Source organism: Phacochoerus africanus, chromosome 5 (genome assembly GCF_016906955.1).
Source record: "Phacochoerus africanus isolate WHEZ1 chromosome 5, ROS_Pafr_v1, whole genome shotgun sequence".
Taxonomy (NCBI): domain Eukaryota; kingdom Metazoa; phylum Chordata; class Mammalia; order Artiodactyla; family Suidae; genus Phacochoerus; species Phacochoerus africanus.
Window position 1 is genome coordinate 44915435 of NC_062548.1, and position 19965 is coordinate 44935399.

The 19965-nt window shown below is 64.2% G+C and overlaps 2 protein-coding genes across 5 annotated transcripts; both read right to left on the reverse strand.

The window, feature by feature from the left end:
- Window positions 1-571: 571 nt before the first annotated feature.
- On the reverse strand, window positions 572-10941 carry NHERF2 (NHERF family PDZ scaffold protein 2). 4 transcript variants are annotated; one of them, XM_047780903.1, is made up of 7 exons: window positions 10585-10941; window positions 8103-8303; window positions 2892-3071; window positions 2420-2573; window positions 2302-2345; window positions 1900-1962; window positions 572-1666 (listed from the first exon to the last, which is right to left on the reverse strand). In XM_047780903.1, the coding sequence occupies exons 1-7, from the start codon at window positions 10795-10797 to the stop codon at window positions 1508-1510; spliced, it is 1014 nt and encodes a 337-aa protein (XP_047636859.1). In that variant the 5' UTR covers window positions 10798-10941; the 3' UTR covers window positions 572-1507. The 4 variants fall into 4 exon arrangements, with proteins under 4 accessions (XP_047636859.1, XP_047636860.1, XP_047636858.1 ...); XM_047780904.1 differs by lacking the exon at window positions 10585-10941 and adding an exon at window positions 10164-10574; XM_047780902.1 differs by lacking the exons at window positions 8103-8303; window positions 10585-10941 and adding an exon at window positions 5416-6185.
- A 4032-nt stretch (window positions 10942-14973) lies between these two features.
- NPW (neuropeptide W) lies at window positions 14974-16372 on the reverse strand. Its single transcript, XM_047779172.1, has 2 exons — window positions 15360-16372; window positions 14974-15173 (listed from the first exon to the last, which is right to left on the reverse strand). Exons 1-2 carry the CDS (start codon window positions 15839-15841, stop codon window positions 15083-15085), a joined length of 573 nt encoding a protein of 190 aa, XP_047635128.1. The 5' UTR covers window positions 15842-16372; the 3' UTR covers window positions 14974-15082.
- Between the last annotated feature and the right edge of the window lie 3593 nt (window positions 16373-19965).

A 19965-nucleotide genomic window follows, 5' to 3' on the forward strand; every position in this document is an offset into this window, starting at 1 on the left:
GTGCTCACTGCTCACGTGTGTCTGGGACCGGGCTGCCTGGGAGGCCGGGATGGGGACATGACAATCTGGGCTGAGTGCGGGTGGGGGTGGGGGAGGGGGGATCATGGGATCCAGCTGCAGCCAGCTGTGGGGAAGACCGCTGGGACGCTGGGAACACACACACCCACCTGAACTTGGGCACCCAGAGAACCCAGCCTGTGCCAGGAGGCCCCACCCCCGGTGTTTACAGAGCCACCTGGCCTCCAAGGGACACCAGCAGGCCCAAGCAGGGCAGCACAGGCAGGGGGCTGGACCTGTGTGAACCCGCTGGGGGTGCCAGGGGCCCAGAAGCCTTCACCAGGAGGTGCTGGTGAAATGGGGTAGGCCCTGAGGCACCAGAGTGCCCCGTGGGCTGAAGAGGGCACAGGAGCTGAGGGGTGGGGCTGCCCCGCACACGGATTGGGGGAGGGGTGGCTCAGGACCCGGGCTCCGTGTGCACCAGCTGAGATTTGGGGAGCTGCCGGGCTGCCGCCTCCCTGCCCGGAAAATGATCCCCAACCCCTGCAATGAAAGTTCAGGGCAAACAGAGAGCCAGGATCCAAGGAAGGCCTGTTTATTCTGAGGGCGCGTATGCGCTATGGCTTTTAGGGCAGACAACGATGCCGATGCCGGTAGGTCTGGTTCTGGGCAGGAAGGAAGGCGGAGTCGGTGGGGCATCTTCAGGGGCGGCTCCAGGCAGGCGAGCCAAGAGCTTGGGGACCTTCCTGGGGGCTGCCGTGCAGGGACAAGCGGCCTGTCCACAGGCTGCCCTCCTGGGGCAGGGCGGAAGGTCTCCATCTCGGGCCCCACCAAGAACCCAGGCCCTGCCCCCAACCCGACCCCCACGCCAGGGAGGGCAGGGCCTGAGCAGCGAGGCAGCTCCTATAGCCACGTGGGGCTCCCAGCCTCCCCGAAGCCTGCGTGAACACGGCCTGGGGGCCCCTGAACTCTGCCCCTGGAAGGCCCTGGGACTCCCCTGGGGAAGGCTGCTGCTGAGGGGGGTGGGAGGAAATGGTTTGCAGAGAAAGGTTTGTTTTATTGCAATTATTTAGAGAGCACGTCCTGAGGGAATGGGGGTGGGGGCTCTGGTATTAAGTGGAAACATGTGTGGAGCCAGAGCTCGTGTTGGAAAAAAAGTCAAAACAAATTCCTTTAAGTCAGCAGGCCCAGGCAGAGCAGCAAGGGCCCGGCCTGGCGGGTCACCCCAGCCTCCCCTCCCCAGCCCACCTCTCTGGGTGTCTCTGTCCCTCCCGTCTCAGGGGCTCCCTCCGCCCGCTCCCTAGCACCCCGCGGGAAGGGGGCAGGACGGGGGCTCACTGGGGCACGGGCTGGTTCGCGGGGGGTGGTGGGACCACCACAGCTTAGCGGGTGAAGGTGCCCCTGCTGCAGCCCACTGAGGCTCGGGGCACTCTGGGCAAGGCCCAAGGTCCGTGCGGGGAGGAGGCCCGGCCGGGGACCAGGCGGCGGCGGCAGCAGAGGGCGGGGGGGCTCAGAAGTTGCTGAAGATCTCGCGCTTCCGGTTCCAGTCCATCTGTGGCGCCCGCTTGTTGACTCTGGTGGCCCTCGCCTTCTCCTTGGCCTCAGCCGCCGTGGGGCTCAGGTGGAGGCCACTCTCCTGGAAAGGGTCACGCTTCCAGGTGCTGCTGTCCTGGGGTGGACACAGTGGCCAGGTGGCCAGAGTGAGCCCTGGACCCAAGCCCCCAGCCGGGTGACCTTTCCCATTGAATGCACACCAGAGGCCACCGGGCAGCAGGCTCAGGAGGGCTTCCCAGCGGTGGTGGCCTCACCGCCCAGGCAGACAGCTCCAGGGACGCCCGCCCCCAAGGCCCCAGGCCCCCCAGGGAGGGACCACAGCAGTGGAGGTGAAGGGGCACCAGCTACCTCAGTGTCCTTGTCTAAGCCGGGCAGGTCACTTCGGGACGAGCACACGGAGCCACCATTGAGCTGGGAAACCAAGGTAAGGTGTGGCTTTAGGGCCCGGGGCCAGGAGGGCCCACACACACAGCAGCCAGAGCTGCATTTATTCCTCCACTTGGCAGCGGCCACGGAGCATCTACTCAGCTCAGCAGGTGCCCCCTGTCCCCACCCCCACCCCGGGCAAGGGTGTGGCTGAGCTGGAAGGGACCCATAGGAGTATTAGAGCTGGAGTGACTGGGCCGGACAGGGTCTCCCAACCGCGCCTACACAAGGACAGATCTGGGAGGGGCTCTGTCAAGCCTGGGGACTCCCAGAGGTACCCCCTGTGGTCTCCTGGGCCCGCCCTGTCCACTCCCACCCTCTCACCTGGGCTGAGCTGGTCCCATTGGTGACAGGTGATGGCAGTGGACCTGTGGGGACAGTGTGTCAATGGCTCCGCCCCCGAGGCTTCTCCCCAGCCCTGGCCCCCAGGGCGGCCACCCACCTTCCATGTGCTCCTGGGTGGGTGTGACCCGCAGCCGCTTGAAGTACGCATCCGTCTCGGGGTCCACCACCAGCAGCCGGGCCTCATCCTCCCGCGCCTTGATGCAGGCAACCACCTCCGCGTGCCGCAGCCCCTCCACATTCTGCCCGTTCACCTGCCACCGCCAGCACGGTGTCAGTGTTGTCAGAGGGCAGGGCAGGGCCCCACCAGCCCCCCGGGCCACCTGGCCAGGTGTGGCATCAAATATTCATCAACGCTGTCACCAGCCAGGGTAGCCAGAGAAGCAGCAGCTCAGGTTCCCAGCATCTCCCCTCCTCCCGGGAGGACCTGGGGCTCGGAACACGTGTGCGCAGACAGGGAAGGACCCGGCGGGGACACACATGGGGGGCCGTGGGCCCAGACACAAACAGAAGGGGCCAGGCACAGACGCGCACACAGGGCAGCCAGCACCCCGAAGCCTCCATGGCGGTACCTCTATGAGTCGGTCCTGGGCTCGGAGGCCGGAGTGGGCAGCAGGTGAGCCTGGGTCCACGGAGCGGATGTACTGTCCAGGCCGGGACTTGTCGCTGTGCAGGTTAAACCCGTAACCCTGGGGGCCTTTTCGCAGGTGGCAAAGCCTTGGGCGCAGCTCCCTCAGGGGCCCGTTGACATCCTGCAGGCACAGGGGATGTGGGATGAGGCTCCAGGCCTGACCTCCCACCCCTGGAGGCACTGACACCAAGTGTGAACGCAGCAGTGGAGGCGGCTGGAGAGAAGCCACCCCACATTTGGCATCGTGCCCCTACCTGACTGGCAGCCCTGGTCTCAGGGACCTACAGCACCACACCCATGCCTGGGGCGGTGGGGGGACTTCTTAGGCTGCCTGTAACGATGCAGCTTCAGGGTCCTGGACAAAGCCTTAGCTTCCAAACCCCAAAGGACCCACAAGGGGGTCAGGGACCTTCCAGGGGTATTGGGAGAATCGCCTGGCTCAAGGACAGGGCTGAGGACAGACCTGGGTCCTCAGAGAGACCAGGTGAGACAAGCCACCGCTCATCAGTGTTCTGGGAGGGCTGTCCCCGTAGGCCCTGCCTGCGGTCACCTCCCCCCCCCCCCAACAACCCCATCCGGAAGTGTGGGGCTGGCTCCGGCAGGCAGGCAGTTTTGTTTACTCTCCCAAAGGCCTCCACAGGGCTGGTGGCAGGCGGGTTGTGTTTGCTTTCACATTCCAGCACCAGCAGGAGCCACCCCCGCCTCGACGACAGACACTCCCAGGGACCGGGGATGCGAGGGGAGTGAGGGCGGGGCCTGCCTCCCACCTTCCCACTCCCCTCGAAGGCCCTCGACCCCCCAGGGCCCTGCCTCGCTTTACCTCCGGCATCGTGCAGGAGGGTTCCGGGCCGGGGGTGCGGGGTGGGGGCACGCAGGCAGGGGCCAGGCCCGGGAGGCCCGCCTGGCAGCGATCCCTGCGCGGAGCAGGTGTCAGCCCAACATGGTGGCGGCCGGGAGCTCAGGTTTCCGAGCGGGGCGTCGGCAGGTGAACAGCACTGGGCAGGGTGGGGTGGGCTGGGGGTGCTTGCCGGGGCCCTTTCCCCGCGCTTCCCTGCATGGGGGGACCCTGGGCCGGCTGGCAGCGGCACTGAGGGAGGACCCCCTCCAGGCCTCGGAGCCCAAAGCCCCCATCTGACAGCGTCTTTCTCACAAGGGACTGCCTCGCCCTGGTCCCCGGGCCTTCCCACCCGTGGGGGACACCCTCTGCCAGTCCAGCCTGTAACCCTCCTCCGGGACCCCTTCCCTGACCCCAAAGCCTGTCCCCTCAGAAACCCCACTGCAGGCCACCATGTGTCCTTCAACCCCAGCAACTCCAAGAACCAGGCATGGCTCCTCGGTCCCCCAAGGCTTCAGCCAGGGGACATGGGCTGAACTGTGAGAGCCTGGCTTCTGTGGCACCTCAGCGACCCACTCATCCCCAGACACGCCTGGAAGCACAGGGGTGCAGCTCTGCGGCCCCTCTTGGGTCCGGGCTGTCAGAGCACAGGTCCCAGGGCTACTGGCCTGACCGAGCAGAGCCAGGCCATGAGAGACGGTGGATGTGTGGCAACGCCACGCCTGGCATGTGGACAAGGGCCCGGGGACCAAGGCGCATCGCAGGGTCCCAGGGACCATTCTGCAAACATATGCTCACAAACAGGCTGCACGCAGACCCGCATTGACCAGCCATGTGAAAGGCCAGCCCTCAGCACCAGCCCTGTGGCCTCTTCCCACGCCCTCCACAGTGGTTCCAGGGCGTGGCCTCTCAAGGCCCCCAAACGGGAAGCAGGATGGGGGAGCATCCGGGGCCACAAGGCCAGGCCGCATGAAGTCACATCCAGTTTGAAACCGTCCCCCTGCCTCAACCCGGCTCGCCGCCTCTCCCCACACAGCCCAGGGGGTTCTCCCGACATCGGCCCAGACCTCTCTCATCAGGGTCAGGGTCCAAGGAGCGCTCGGTCTCATCAGGGTCAGGGTCCAAGGAGCGCTCGGACTATACCCTCAGGCTGAGGGGCTGCAATGTCGTCGGGTCGGGGGCCGACCCCGGCAGGGAGGCCCAGCGAGGAAGCCAGAGCCTTGGGCCTGGAGGGGGCCAGCCTGGCCCAGCATTGCTCACATTCCTGGCTCCCGCCCTGGCTCAGAGCACTTCCTGCCACCTCCCAGCGAGGCCCTCAGGCTCCCAGACCCCGTTCCCAGCCATGCAGCCCCAGAGCTGGACAAACCCTGGTCTCCCAGCCATGCCTGGGACCAGACAAAGAGGCTGGCACCCCCAGATGGTGGGGGGTACCCCCGGAGCCAGGCTGTGCCCCCACACACATGGTGACTCACCAGCCCGAGCAGAGAAAGGCTCCCATTGTTGCTCCGGGTCCAGCCTGCAACTGGGCCCGAGGTCTACCAGTATCCCCAGAGTCCCCTCTCCCAAGCCTGAGGGACACAGGCTGGCTGCTGGTGTCCTCACTGCCCACCCGGCCCCCACCCCACCTGACCTGCACAAGCCCCCGAGCTGGGCCCTGTGGAGGGGCTCCCGGGGCTGGGGTGGGCGGCGTGGCAGTCCCAGAGCGGGCCATGGGAGGTGGGACGGAAGTGGCAGGCGGCCTGCGTCCAGCTGCAGTGGCCTGAGCTCTCTGGCCAGCCCAGGCGGCCACCCCATTTATCCACCTCCCACCGTGGCCCAGGCTCCCCAGGGACGGGTGGGGACCTAAGGCTGAGTCACCTTGGAGAACAGGGTGGTGGCTGAGGCCCCCTCCCCTGCTCAAGCTCCAGCCCGGCGCCCCGCACTGGCCTGGTTTCCGTCCCAAGAAAGGAAGGAAGGAAACTGCTAGGAGGCCCTGCCCTGCTTCCAGGACCCAGGGCTGGGGGGACAAGGTGGCAGATAGGGGACCCTGGCCCCCAAACATAAGACAGCCCCGCTGCAGCTCATGGGGAGACGGGGCACAGGAACCGGGGAGCCCAGAAAGCCCTCTCGTAGGCATCAGGTCCTATACCAGGCAGTCACTGTCCGCAGGACGCTGTCACCTCACCCACTCAGCCCCGGAGCCGCAGCACTGGAGGGCCTGGGTCCCTCACACCCCCGCAGCCCCGGCTGTGTTTGGGGGCGGGTCGCAGTTGTCACTGTCAGGATCAGCTGCATTGCAGCTGCAGCCACCCCAGCCCAGTGTGAACCCCAGGCTGAATCACCGCTGATGAGTCCCTGACAGGCCCCAAAGGGAGGGGCCAGCCACATCCATGTCCCCTGCCTGCCCCACCTCCCCCTGCCCAGGACAGGAGGAGACTGAGGCTGAGAGGGCCAGAGGGACCCGCAGGGCCCTGGCACCCACCTCAGCCCATCCCTCCAGGGCACAGAGGGTGGCCCTTCACCCTGCACTAAAGCAACCCCCCCCCAGCTCTCCTGTCCCAGGGCCGTCACCCTTCGGGGCACAGCTCTACAAGGAAGCCCCATCCTCCCAGAATCCCTGACAGCCCACAGTGGGGAGGGGGAGGCCCCAGCTAAGCCTGGTTTGTGGAGGGGGGATGGGGGATGGAGGAGTGGGGGGTGGGGGGCTAAGCCTGGTTTGTGCAAAGGGGATGGAGGGGTGGGGATGGCGGTGGATTGGGGGCTAAGCCTGGTGGGGGATAGAGGGGTTGGGGGGTGGGGGCTAAGCCTGGTTTGTGGAGCTCAGCGCAGGCCCAGCTTCTGCTGCTAAAGCTCTGAGCTCAGTCAATGAATGTCCAGGTTTCTGTCTGGGAGGGAGAAGAGAAGCCCCGTGCCCAGGGACTCCCCTGACCTTCTGGGGTCCCTGTGCCCGGGCAAGCCCCAACACCCAGGGGACCTGCCAGGCGGGTCCCACTTTGTTACTCTAAAAATATGCCCAGAGGAAGACCCCTCCCCCAGCTTCCTGCAGCCCCCAGAGCCCGAAATAGTGGAGGGGAAGGTCCCACCCAAGGACAAGGTGCCCCCACCCTCCAGATAAGGCCCCGCGGGCAGATTTTTCCACAGGAAGGTGAACTCAGCTTTGTGTCTAAATCAATGGACAAGCGCCGGGGTGGGGGTGGGGGGCTTCCTCCTGGACTGAGATGCCCGGGGAAGGAGGGCCGCTCCAGCCCCAGCTTGCTAGGTGGGCTCAGCCAGTGCACGGGCCCAGGCCCCCCTGAAATCACAGATCTGACCCTGACAGCCCTCCTCCGGCCTTCAGGGGCCCCAGGGCCAAGTCCAGACTCCAGGACCTGGCCCCGTGGCCTTGACTACCCCCGGGAGCCTGCCCTCCAGCCACAGAAAACAACAGGGGTCACAGGGGTTGTGCCCAGGCCTGTGCCCAGGCTGCCTTTCTGCTGCGACTCCCATCCCCCAGGAAAAGCCTGAGGCCCCACAAGACCCAGTTCATGGGAGGCGTGGGGGAAAGGGACAAGACAGATGTCCGGGTCCCCCGCACACCCAGAAAGTTCCGATTTCATACCTCCAAGAGCCCTAGGCCGGGGTTCTCCAAGGGGGATCTGGGTAACCCCTGGATTTGAGTCCCCTTTTAAAGGATTTTCTTAAGAAAATAAAAGTTGCGGGGGCAGGGCAGGCAGCTCTTTCCCCTGGCCTCCAGATGCTGTCCCGGTAGGGGTCGGGCCACCCCCGGGCCCAGCTACTGAGAAAGAGACAGAACAGGCCCCCCGGACCCCACCCCAGTGCTTTCCCAGCAAGGCTTCCTGTCCGGAGGGGACATAGGGAGAAGGAGAAGCGCCCCAATGCCTGCAAAGCCCCCGGCTGCGGACCCAGCCCAGAGGGTCTCCTCAGCTGCCCCCACAGAGGAGGGCCAGCGCCCCCACCCCAGTCTTTATGGCACAAGTAGGCTCCTTGGACAGACAGACACCCACCACAGGCACAGAGCTGAGCACATGCCAGCAGCCCCTCCCCAGGTTCCTCAGCCCCAAGGCCGGGGAGGGGGCGGCTGGTCAGAGGGACCCTTCCAAGGACAAGGGGCTCCGATGACAAGCCTCCTGGGGGCCAGGGACCAGGTCCAGGCTGCCCGGAGCCCACGCGGTTTAGAACACAGGCCGAGGACAGAAAGAGTGGCTCCAAGTGGCCGAGAGAGTGGCCACCAGGGGTCCAGGAGGGGTCCAGAGACGCACGCTGGTGGAGGCGACCAGAGGCGCCGAGAAGGCGGTTCTGGGAGAGGCCAGGTGGTCCCTGTGGGCAGAGGCGCCGTACCTTCTGGCCAGCCTCGCCGCTGAGGCTGCCTGCGGGCGCCCAGTCCGCCTTCAGCTCCCAGGGGTCAAGGGTAGGCGGCAGCCCTCGCTGGGCCATCTCCTCGGTGCAGGTCAGCTGGCGCCTGCGGAGCTCCTCGTCCGTCTCCTTGTCCACGACGAGCAGCCGCGTCTGGCCCTCCACAGCCTTGATCCGCTGCACCACCTGCGACGGGCAGGAGGCGGGAGCCGGTCACGGCCAGCACCCCGGGCAGCACATGGACAGCAGCACCCCCGGGGCAGGCCTCGAGCCTCCCGGGCCGAGTGGGCGGCTGGACCGCGAGGCCCGCAGCTCCGCCCCCCACCCCTGGCTCGGGCGGCTCCCGCCCTCCTCTCCCGTGGCTGCCGACGCGGCCGGGCTCCAAGGGCTGCAGGGGCTGCAGGGGCCTCGCCTGGGCGCAGGCTCTTCTCTGGGGAGGGGCCGGGAAGGGACAACCGCGGGGCTCGGCTAAACCTCGGCTTCCCCGTCTGCGCGTGTGTCCATGCGCAGGCCCGCAGCCTGCAGCCCTGTTTCTCCGTCTGTCTCGCGGTCTGGGTTTGCGGGGGGGGAAAAGGGTCTCCCTGGGTCCCAGGCTCGGTGTGTCTGTGCCTGGCTGCCTCCCCCGGTGGAAGAACCTGCGTCTAAGCCTTCCGTTCTCTTTCAGACCGTGATCATGGGCTTCTTCCTGCTGGACCTGCAGAGGGAACACCTAGGTGCTTGAGGCAAAACACCTCCTCAGGCGCCCGCACGCAACCAGGGAAGCGGGACTCAGACGCAGCAGGCAGAGCTAGGGAGGAGCAGGTCCACCTGTGGGCCAGGAGTGCTCACGCAGGTGTCTGGGAAGCATCTAGAACATGTGCACGGCCATGGAGCCTTCATGCCTGTGTGTGCCCACAGGAGAAGCAGTGCCCACCGGGCACTGGGTAGGAAGAGCAACACCACCACCCCCACCCCAAGGCCCGGAGGACAGACAGGGCCCGCACCAGCCTCTCAGTAGATGGCAACAAAGCAAAGGGTCCGAGCCAGGCCCACCTTTGCCCCGGCCCCCTCTGTATCTCTCTCCCCCTGTGACCCTCAGCGTCACAGGACCCCAGCAGCCTGATACTGCCTGACGGTGGGACCCAGGTGAGTCACCCAGTATCTACAACTGTCGGTTTGCTCGTCTGCAGAACGGGAGCCATGATGGTACCTCCTCTCCCCCAGGGCAGTGGGAAGGTCCCGCGTGTGAAGTCCTTGGAGACCACACCCAGGGAGGCCTGGGGTGAGCCTCGCTCTTGGAGAAGACAGCAGCTGATGTTAAACAGAGGCCAGGCGCCTGTCAATCCCAGACCTCAGCCCCGACCCCCACGCCCCCGGCAGCAAAGAGCCTCATCCTGCCCACACTCGGGATAAAGAACAGGCCGGTAGACAGATGGGCAGGCAAAAGCTCCAGAAGAGAAGCGGTTCAGCTCCCAGCCCAGCCAAGAGCCAATTTACACATCTCCAGGCCCCAGGGCCGGCCACATAGACAGGTGCTGGGGGACACGGGGACCCTGAGCAGAAGGGGTGGAGGAGGACAGGACCCAAGCCAGGTGATCCCAGGTCAGTGGGCGACGGACACCCCCCAGGGATCAGAACCTGTGGAGAACCTCCCCCTCTGGCCTTTCCCCTCAGCTGCAGGAGGCTGGGGGGTGCGGCCAGTGACGCCCCCCCACCCCCCCACCCCCCACCAGGCTGCCCAGCAGCTTCTTAGGACAGGAATGTGCTGCCACCAGCAGCGATGCCCACCAGGACCCAGACACCAACCGTCAAGACACACACTAGTACACCAGCAGGCAGACACCCGGGCCAAGACAGATACACACAGCCCAGGTCAGGCACCCCACCACACACACACACATCTAAGCAGTGCACACCTATATACTCACGTGCACACAGTCCAGCACACACACACACACACACACACTTAAGTGATGCAGGCACACACAAGTGTGCCCTCACTGTGACACCCCGCACGGGTACACACAAGGGTGATCCCCAGAGGGACCTGCACATTCACACGCATACCCATAGTGCACGCGCGCATGTGTCCCCACTGACAGAGAAGCGCCGGGGACCCCAGGCACACGGAGACCCCCGAGGCACCAACTCCTGCACAGACTGCACGGAGGCCGGACAAGACTCAAGAGCCAGGGCCAGAACCGGAGGAGCCGCCGCAGTGCGGGCCCCTCCCTGCCAGGATCCCCCCCACCTCCGCGGTGCGGAACCGCCGGGGGCGGGGGGAGACCAGGAAGGAGGCGCTGCCTCGGTGGCCACGTCCCCCGGCTCTCCCCGGGAGCCCACGCAGGCCCTTGCGCGACCCCCTCCTGGCCCCGGGGGGGAGCCGAGGCCCGGGCGCCGGCGGCCCGATGGTCCCTGGCGCCGTCCGCGCGCGCGCGGGGCAGGGACGCGCTCCGGGGATGAGGGGCGGCGGGGCGCAGGCACCCACCTGGTGGTGCGTCTCGCTCTCCACGTTGACCCCGTTGACCTCGACCAGGCGGTCCCCGGCGCGCAGCGCGGCCGCCTCGGCCGGGGAACCCGGCTCCACGCGCCGAATGAACTGCCCGCGGCGGCCCTTCTCGCCGTGCAGGTGGAAGCCGTAGCCGTGCTCGCCGCGCACCAGGAGGCACAGGCGCGGCCGCAGCGGCTCCGGGGCGGCCATGGCGCCGGCTGCCCACCGGCCGGCCACGGGCTGGCCACGGCTCTCACGCCCGCCGCGGGCAGGCAGGGGCGCGGGGGCGGGCGCGGGAGCGGCGCGGGGGCAGCGGCGGCGCGGGAGACCCGGCGGCGGCCTCGGCGGCTCCCGCTCGGCTCCCGTCGGCTCCGGCTCCGGCTCTGGGTCTGGCTGCGGCACCGCCCCCGCGCCCGCCCTTTCCCCGCCCCCTCTGCCCTGCCGCCCCCGCCCCGGGTCCAAGCCACCCCTGCCATCCCCCTGCCTCGGCGCTCCGCCCGCGCCGCGAGGCCCGAGGAGGGGCCGCAGGGCCAGGGACCACCCCCCCCCCAGTCCTCCTCTGTCTCGCCCCCCTTGGGGCAGCCTCCTTGGGGCCAACGGCCTCCCTCTGTCTGTCCAGAGGCTGCCTTCGTGGCCTGTGACTGGCCCCCCCTGCACCCCACCTGGTACTGCCACCCCTGGAGGTTGTGGGGGTGGGTGTGGAGTGGAAGCCGCCATATACCACCCCAGATGGGGCTCAGGGATCACCCCATAGCAGCCAGGACCACCCAGGACCTGCCAGGCTACAGCTTTGAGGCCACATCAGAGTTGAGAGGATGGTGGCCGGAGGTGGTCCGGAGACCCCCAGACCAAGGGGTAGGGAAGGCAGGTACCCCTGGCCGCTTGGCTCAGGAAGCTTAGTGACCTCGTCCCCTTCTGTAGACCTGCCTCCTGCAGCCCAGCACTCCGGCCGTGAGTGCCGGTGGCCGGGAACAGAACACCGCTGTAAGGCGGGTAACTAAGCGACATGGTCACAGCCAGGGGCCAGGAACACCGCACCCCAGAATAACAAAGGAGGCCCCAAAGCACCAAAGGAGCCGAAGGAGTACGGAGAGAGGCTCTCCGTCTAGAGTAACAGAACATCCAAGGAACAAGGGGGGGCGGGGAGCAAGGAAGTGGGTAACAGCAGGGGCCGGCTGAGACCTGCGGGTGACAGTTCCAGAGTGGGAAGAGAAGGAGTGAGGGGGACGGGAAACAGGGGGCCTGAGTAACAGAGCTGAAGAGAGGTGGCCCAGCAGCTCTCCGGGCAAAGCCTCCCAGGCCTCCTCCCTCAGCTCCACGGGCAGGGTGTGGGAGGAGAAGGCAAGGTGGCAAAGCCAGGAGCACGCATGCAAGGTGTCAGGGCTGGAAGCTTTTGGGTGGCTGGGAATGAGCGAGGGGAGGTGAGTGGTGAGGCCGGCAGCAGCCAGGAAGGTGGTCAGGTGGCAGGAGATCAGAGGTCTGACCGCTGGCCCTGGCCCAGAGAGAGTGGAGGTATGTCAGACCTTCCAGGCCCTCTCTCCCCTGGGTCCACCTGGGGTGGCGTTGTCCTGAGCTCCAGTTTCACCTGAGGGGGTTTCCTCTGACCTTTGAACCGACCTCCTTGTGGCAATGCCCTCAGCCATGGGGCAGAGGCAGAGCCTGGGCCTGGGTGTGTGACCGTGGGGAGAGGCCTCGTCATTGCCAAAGGGAGAGCCGGGGGACGACTTGGGGATGGTGCCGCTAGTCTGATGCCCTGATAACAGCCCTGAGCTTCCCTGCCCACGCCACCTCCCTAATGGGCATTAAGGGCCTCGCGGGATGACCAGGCCTCGCTTATGACCTCTTCCTTCAGACTTCGCCAGGGCTCTCTTCCGAGTCCCAGATTGGAGCAGGCAGGACCAGCGCTGAAGCACTGAGAGATGAGAACCAGAAACCCAGAGCGGGAAGTAATGGGAGAGACGGCAAGGACCAGAGAGGGCGGGGGCGCGGTTCGGGACGCCCCAGCGGCCGGCCCCGCCCACCCGAGGTGGCCCCGCCCATTGCCCCGAGCCCCTCCCATCGCCCGAGGCGCGGAGCGTAACCGTGACCCAGACATCAGCCGTGTATCGCCACCTGCTGGTTCTACGTGGGATTGCATCGTCCCCGGGGCTGCCCGAGGTCCCACCCCTCTGGCTCTGACTGGTCCAGCCCAGTGCGGATTGCGGTGAGGCTGCTTGCACTTCGGCAGCGGGGGCCGTAGGCAGAGAAGCTAGGCCTCCACCGAGCTCCTAATCAGCTTTGCTCTCTCATCTTGGATCTGGCACCAACCTCTTAGGACCCGGGTATCTCCGGACAACAGGAAACCTCGCCCCTCGCCAAATGTTCCAGCACTTATGACCAAACATTTGTGGGCAGCTTGGCGCCAGGCGCTGATGCACACTGGGGAAACATCGCTGGGACCCACGGAAAAAGGGATTTGTGTACCTTGGCAGAGGAAGCCCAGGGCGGGGGGCAATCCCCAGGAGGGGCATTTAACTCAGCCCAAGGCCCTGGAGTCCCTAGGCAGAGTGGACCACGGGGCTGTTCTGGAATCTGCCCAGAGTTCCTGCAGGCTGTGTGGGGAAGGGGAGGGAGCAATGAGACTGAAGAAACAGGGCCAGCCCTGTGGCCCAGCCTCAGAGCATGGATTTCCTTGCATGGGTGGTGGGAGCCCTTGAGGTGCTGTGCACTGGGAGTGACAAGGTCAGGACACCCATGTTTTGTTGTTTTGTGTGCAGCAGCTTGATGTGGGATATCAATTCCCAAACCAGGGATTGAACCTGGGCTACAGAGGTGAAAGTGCCAAATCCTAACCACTAGACCACCAGGGAACGCTCAGGACACCCATGATTTTTGTTTGTGTTTTGCTTGGTAGGGCCACACCCGCGGCATATGGAGGTTCCCAGGCTGGGGGTCAAATGAAAGCGGCAGCTGCCGGCCTACACTACAGCCACAGCAATGCGAATCCAAGCCACTTCTGCAACCTACACCATAGCTCATGGCAACGCTGGATCCCCAGCCCACTGAGCGAAGCCAGGGATTGAACCCGCGTCCTCACGGATCCTAGTCAGATTCGATTCCGCTGTGCCACAACAGGAACGCCCAGGACACCCAAGTTTTTGAAAGGCCAAGTTCCATGACAGCAGGGGCAGGCGTGTCAAGGAGCGTGGGGAGAGTGGGTTGACCTGTGTGGTTGGTGACCACATTTTGCCCCAGTGCAGATCCTGGAGGGAAACACTGAGAGACTCTGGGTCGATCAATTCTGCAGTCTGTGAGGACCGGAAAGGTGGAATACAAGAGAGAACCTGCATTAGGGGACCGGGGGGAGAAAGGTGCGCCCAGCAGGTGAGAGGAGGCTGTGATGGGGAGAGGCCTCCAGCGGGCGCTTCCAAAGGCTGAGGGGGGTCATGTGGGAGCTGCTTCCACATGGGCATCCCAAAGCCAGGAGCTAGACAGACTTGGGGCCACCCCTCATCCTGTCCTTGCTGGGGGCCCCAAGGCCAAGGGAGGACTCCAAGAGCCGTCAGCCTAGGGACACAGGGACCAGACGCTTCCAGGTCCAGGATGGTTGTGGGAGTCCAAGCCCACACTGAAGAGGGTTGAAGGGGGAGCCGAAGGGGGGAGCAGAAGGGGGAAGCAAGGGGGGCGCTGGAAGGGGGCTCAGGTGGAGGGAGGTCCTGGCCATTCAGGATGGTAGCGCTCATTTACTCAGGGGTGGGGAGAGATTAGCTGGAAAGGCAGAAGAGCTGCAGGGGTCCCTGAGCAGGCAATTCTCGGAGTCTCGGTGGAGGGGCCATGGCGGTGCATAAGGGGGGAGTTCCCACGTTCCCTCTGGACGCTCTGGGAGGGAGACGTTCCAAGGACATCCAGGTTTGAAGAGAATGATGGGAAGTGGAAAAAAGGCTGAACCGGCTGCCAGGTTCTAAGGCCCTGTGCCCTGTCGGGGAGGAATTCTCCCCAGGCTGGCCAGGGGCACAGTGAGGGGACCTCCCGTGGGGCTCCTGGGAGGCCGGGACGGGGGCTCCAGCTCAGGGTCTAGGGGGCGAATTACAGCTCTCCTCCTCTGCACACCTTGGTACATGGCAGCAGAACCCAGGTCTGACTTGTCCTCCCCTCCTGGGGGACCCTGGGACTGGCCACCCCCAACAGGAAGGGGAGCACTGGCAGAGAAGGGGACCCAGGGCCCAGCAGTGTCTCTGCCGCTGTGCCCGCTTCTCCCCGGCAAGGACACGCAGATCTCGGCTGGGGTCGGGGGCGCTTCCCCCCCCCCGGCCCGCGGAAGGGCTCCTGACATTTGCCAGGGCGTGGGCACGGCTGTTTGCGCCGCGCAGCTAATGATAAAGTACATATCGAGGCGGAAGAGGGTCACACGCGGGCGCGCAGAAACTAGGCGGGTTTTATTGACCAGACGGCCGGCCTGGGGGCCCGAAGAGACTCCGCGGGGGCCAGGCGCGGGGCCGCGCCGCCGGGGCCGCGATCAGGTCGGCTCTGGGGCTGGGGCGAGGCGGGGGCTGGCGAAGGCGGTTCCCTGCGCAGACCACCGCTGAGCTGAAGACTCTCCGAAGGCTCTAGAATAAAGAGAGCAGGACCGTGGGGAGAGGCAAGTGCGCCCTCGACTGCCGACCCCCGCCCCAGGCTGGAAGAGTACAGACTGAGCCGGAGTCGGGGAGGGAAAGGTCCGAGCGTGCCCCGCGGACGGGCAGACCTGCGCTCGGGGCTCACATCGCCCGAGACCCCCTTCCTCTCCCGCATACCTGGTCTGCTCCGCCGAGGTCCAAGAGGCGCCCGACTCTGGTTGCGGCTCGGACCCCCGGGCGCGCGGGCTGCGGGGCGCACTGACCGGGATCCCGGAGCGGGAGCTTCCGCGTCGCACCTGCCACAGTGTCTGAACCCCGGGGGGAAGCAGCGGAGCGTCGCGAGGGGCGGGTCCCGGAGAGAGGGCGTTCCTGGCGGAGGGTCCCTGAGGGGGCACGTCCTGGCTGAAAGTGTCCCAGGCCAGGGGCCCGGCCGCCGGGCGCAGCGCGCGGCGCCACATGTAGGGCGAGCGGCGCAGCCCCATGAGCAGGCCCGCGGCGCGGCCCACCGTGTGGTAGCGGGGACTCGCCGTGTGCTTGTACCAGGCACGGGTGGGCAGCGGCAGCAGCAGCAGCAGTAACAGCAATGCCAGCAGCCGGCGGCTCGCAGTGGCCCCCGGTCCCGGGCCCCGCGCTCCCATGCCGCGTGCCCGGGGGCTCATGCTGACGGCTCCCGGCGGGGCGGACCAGGAACTGGCTCCGGAGGGTCTGGGCGCACGGGTGTCGGGAAGCCGCGGCGCGGGAGGCTACAGGCTCGGGAGTTGGTCCACCTATAACTGCTCGGTGGCTCCGCCCTTGCTCGCCCCCGCAGTACCTTCGGGGCTCCCCAAGGACGGGAGGGATGCAGAGAGAAGAGCAGCCCAGCCTGCGCGCGGAGACGTGGGCTCCTGGAGCACCCTCGCTGAGCGGACTTTTTGGAAGAACTCGTCTTGACGCCCCGCTGGGGGCTCCCCTGACCCCCTTTCTCAGCCCCCTCTGCCTCCCCCTTCCAGGCACAGCGATGGGGGACGGGATGCCCCCTTAGCAGCAGCTCTCTCAGGTGGCGCACTACTGAGCAAAGACTGGGAGGCTGGCAGAGCCCTGGTGAGGTCAGGCAGGAGAGCTGATTGGTGGGGCCTCGGCACCACTCGACCTGTGCGCGGGTCTCCTTCTGAGGGCTGTTCCTTGTCCTCACCTGGAGCAACTATCACATCTGTCCCCACCCCCCTTCCTCTCCTCCCCAACCCCTCTCTTCCCCCGAAACACATTCCCCAGCTGCGGCTGGATGGGTGTTTGAAAACTGCAAGTTTGGCTGCATCAAGCCCTCCCTGAGACAGTTAGTGGTTCCCCAAGTCTCAGAATAGAGGCAGCCCCTCATACACGCAGCACTGGCCTGGGCAGGATAAAAGACCCTACAGACCTCCAGCCTCCTCTCTGGCCAAGATCCCCCCAAAACTGCTTTATCTGGTCAGGCCGGTCTCAAGTCCCACCTCTGCGCTTCTGTGCCTGGGACGCTCCGTCTTTCTCAACCTGGCAACCTCCTACGCATCCTGCAGGATCCCGCTTAAATGGCCCTTGTCTGAATAGTCTCCCAGAATATCCCTCTGTGCCTGCCTGGGCTTTCCTAGCCCCCCTCCCATCTTGCCTGGGTCCCCAACTAGGAAGGATGCAGCTCTCAGAATCATCAGACGTCCCCACCCCAGCAAACACAGCACTCATAAGGCACCTTCGAGATCTCAGACGCCAGGATCCTGATATACCTTGTTCTGATCTCCAAACAATGCCACGAGGTGGGACAAATATTGAGTCCATCTACCCATGAGGAAACTAGAGGAAAACTAACTTGTTCCAGATCACCTGTTGGGTAAGTGCTGGGGGGAGTGGGGTCCAACCTAGACCCCCAGCCTGCGAGGTCCAGTTCGGGGACTCCAAGACTCTCAGTGGAAGCCCCCCCCTCCCCTCTGCCTGTCTCTTTGGCAAAAAGGAGGGGTGATTCTGGGGCATGGGGTTGGTTGGTCCTTCCTCTCACACCTGCGTGTGGGAAGAACCACAGAGGGGCTGAAGGGCGCAGAGGAAGGCACCTGCAGGAGGTCTAGAAGCAACAGCAGCTCTCCCCGTGAAGGCTTTGCAGACCCAGCGGGAACCGTGCCTTGGAGCCCAGGGCCCCACGCTGGATGCTGGTGGGCTGGGGAGGGCATGTGCCTTAAGCTCTCCTGACTCAGTTTGCTCATCTGTAAACTGGCGTCAGTAAGAGTAGCCACCTGATCAGCTTGCTGTGAACATTAAAAATCCAGGCTGGGTAGTTCTCATCATGGCACAGCAGAAACGAATCTGACTAGGATCCATGAGGTTGCGGGTTCAATCCCCGGCCTTGCTCCGTGGGTTAAGGATCTAGTGTTGCCGTGAGCTGTGGTGTAGGTCGAAGATGTGACCCGGATCTGGCATTGCTGTAGCTGTGGTGGAGGCCTGCAGGTGTAGCTCCGATTAGACCCCTAGTCTAGGAACCTCCATATGCCGCGGATGCGGCCCTAAAAAGAAAAAAAAAAATATATATATATATATATACACATATATATAAAATCCAGGCTGGGTGTGGACACTGGGCCTGGTACACAGTAGGTGCTCAATAAATGGCATGGCTGTCCCAGCATCTGCCTTGTCATTGAAGGGTCAGTGAAAACCCTTGGATGGAGGGGGGATGGCTCAGGAACCAGGCAGGGTGGGGGTTCGGAGGAAGCCGCCTGCACACATGGAGGGGCCTGGAGGACCAAGGGGACCCACAGGCCGTGTGGAAATCTGCCAGCCCCCATCCCTTGCTGTGCTCTCCTGGGGCCCCTCGGCCTGGAGAGCTGCCTGGAGTGTGTGGTGGGCGGGCAGCCCAGCACGACGCCGGCTGCCAGGGTCCCCTAGTGCTGCCACCCCCTCCCTGTTAAGGGGCCCAGGGGACTGCAGCCCAGGCAGGGAGCTTCTGCGCAGAGAATGTCATTGATGTGAAAGCTGATCCATCACGGTCTGTGTGGTAACGCAGATTTCTGAGGCAGTTAGACAATAAGAGAACTACAATTAGCAGAATGGACAAATCTGAAAATGCAACATTGACCCAAGGAAAAAAAAAAAGCTAGCTCTGCACAGGAGTGTCTGTTGGGGCGCAGCTGAAAGGAATCTGACCAGTAACCATGAGGTTGCGGGTTCGATCCCTGGCCTCGCTCAGTGGGTTAAGGATCCAGTGTTGCCGTGAGCTGTGGTGTAGGTCGCAAACGTGGCTCGGATCTGGCGTTGCTGTGGCTGTGGTGGAGGCCGGCAGCTGTAGCTCCAATGTGACCCCTAGCCTGATAACCTCCATATGCTGTGGATGCAGCCCTAAAAAGAAAGAAAAAGAAAAAAAAAAAAAAAAGCTCTGCACAATGATACGTTCAATATCGGAAGTTTAAATACCAGTCAGCCCTCCGGGTTGTTGATGGCTGTGAGCCAGAGGCCATGAAAATGTCAGGCGCAGGTGAGGCATGAAGGCCACACTGGGGCAGAGGAGGGCAGCTGCCTGTCAGGTGGAGGGCTGCAGAAGCATGCGGGCGGCGTGCCCAGGGCTGGGTTGGAGGGCAAGCTTGGGAGAGCCTTGGGGTCCTTGGGGGCACCAGTTAGGGACATACAGGAGGAGGTGCTCTGTGCCCTGCTCAGCCCTGAGCCCAGGGCCCAGGGACAAAGGTCTCTGCCAGGCCTCCCCAACCAGGAATCTGGACCCTAAGGGTCCCTGAGAGCCGCCTGTTCTTTCTGGGGCTCGCCCTTCTTTTCATCCATGCACAGCCGCTCGGAAAAGCTGACTGATCCTAATCAAGGCTTCTGACTCTTTGCACACGTCCCCCCACACTAGACCAAGCCCTTGGTGGGGGGGGGGTAGAACCCCGTCTGCTTCGTATGCATGGCCTCCATTCTAGGCACAGACCCTGGTTCCCGACAGGAACCCCATCCTAAGGACACTGTGAATGAGAAAATCTCTCTGTTTTGTCATTCTCAATATAACATAATCCAAGATCAAAACAAGGTCATAAATCCAATGCTGGCATAAGAGAAAAATTAAAGCCGTCCCGGGTCCACCTTTCATACACCTTCCTGCCCTTCATGGGCAGCTGCTTCTAACTCTTTCAGCTATTTCTCCTTATGTTTGCCTCCATATTTTGTTTTTGTTTGTTCTTTTTTGGCTTGCCCCGAGGCATATGGAACTCCCCGGCCGGGGATCAGATCCGAGCCAGCTGCAGTTGCAGCCTATGTGGCAGCTGTGGCAACACCAGATCCCTGACCCACTGTGCCAGACAGGGGATTGAACCTGCATCCCAGCACTGAAGAGAGGCCACAGTGGGAACTCCTCCACATTTTTCAACTCACTCCACAATTTTAAGTCTTTCTCTAGCTGCTTCTCCCCTCCCCTCCTCTTTGAGCTCAGGGAAAAAGAGTCTTTGCTTCCCTTACTGTTCTTTTGCGGGGTTTTCTGAGGGTGAGATGGCACCTGCATATGGCTAATCCACCAGGCTAACTGGTTCAATGATCCCTGTTCTGCAAATGAGGAAGCTAAAGGGTCAATGAGCTGATTGATGTTGCCAGCAAATAAGTAGTAGATCTGGGGTTTGCAGCTCACGTCTGATTCTAAAGTCCAAACTCATATCGCTGTCACAACACACTGTCTCTTTTCTAGAAGCATTCAGATCTGGACTGGCCTCTCTGAGCAAAAGGGACGTCTGAGCGTGCCTGGACCCCGAGGGTATCGAGGAGGCACCCCAAAAGCTGCATAGACCTGAAGCTCTGGAACTGACTA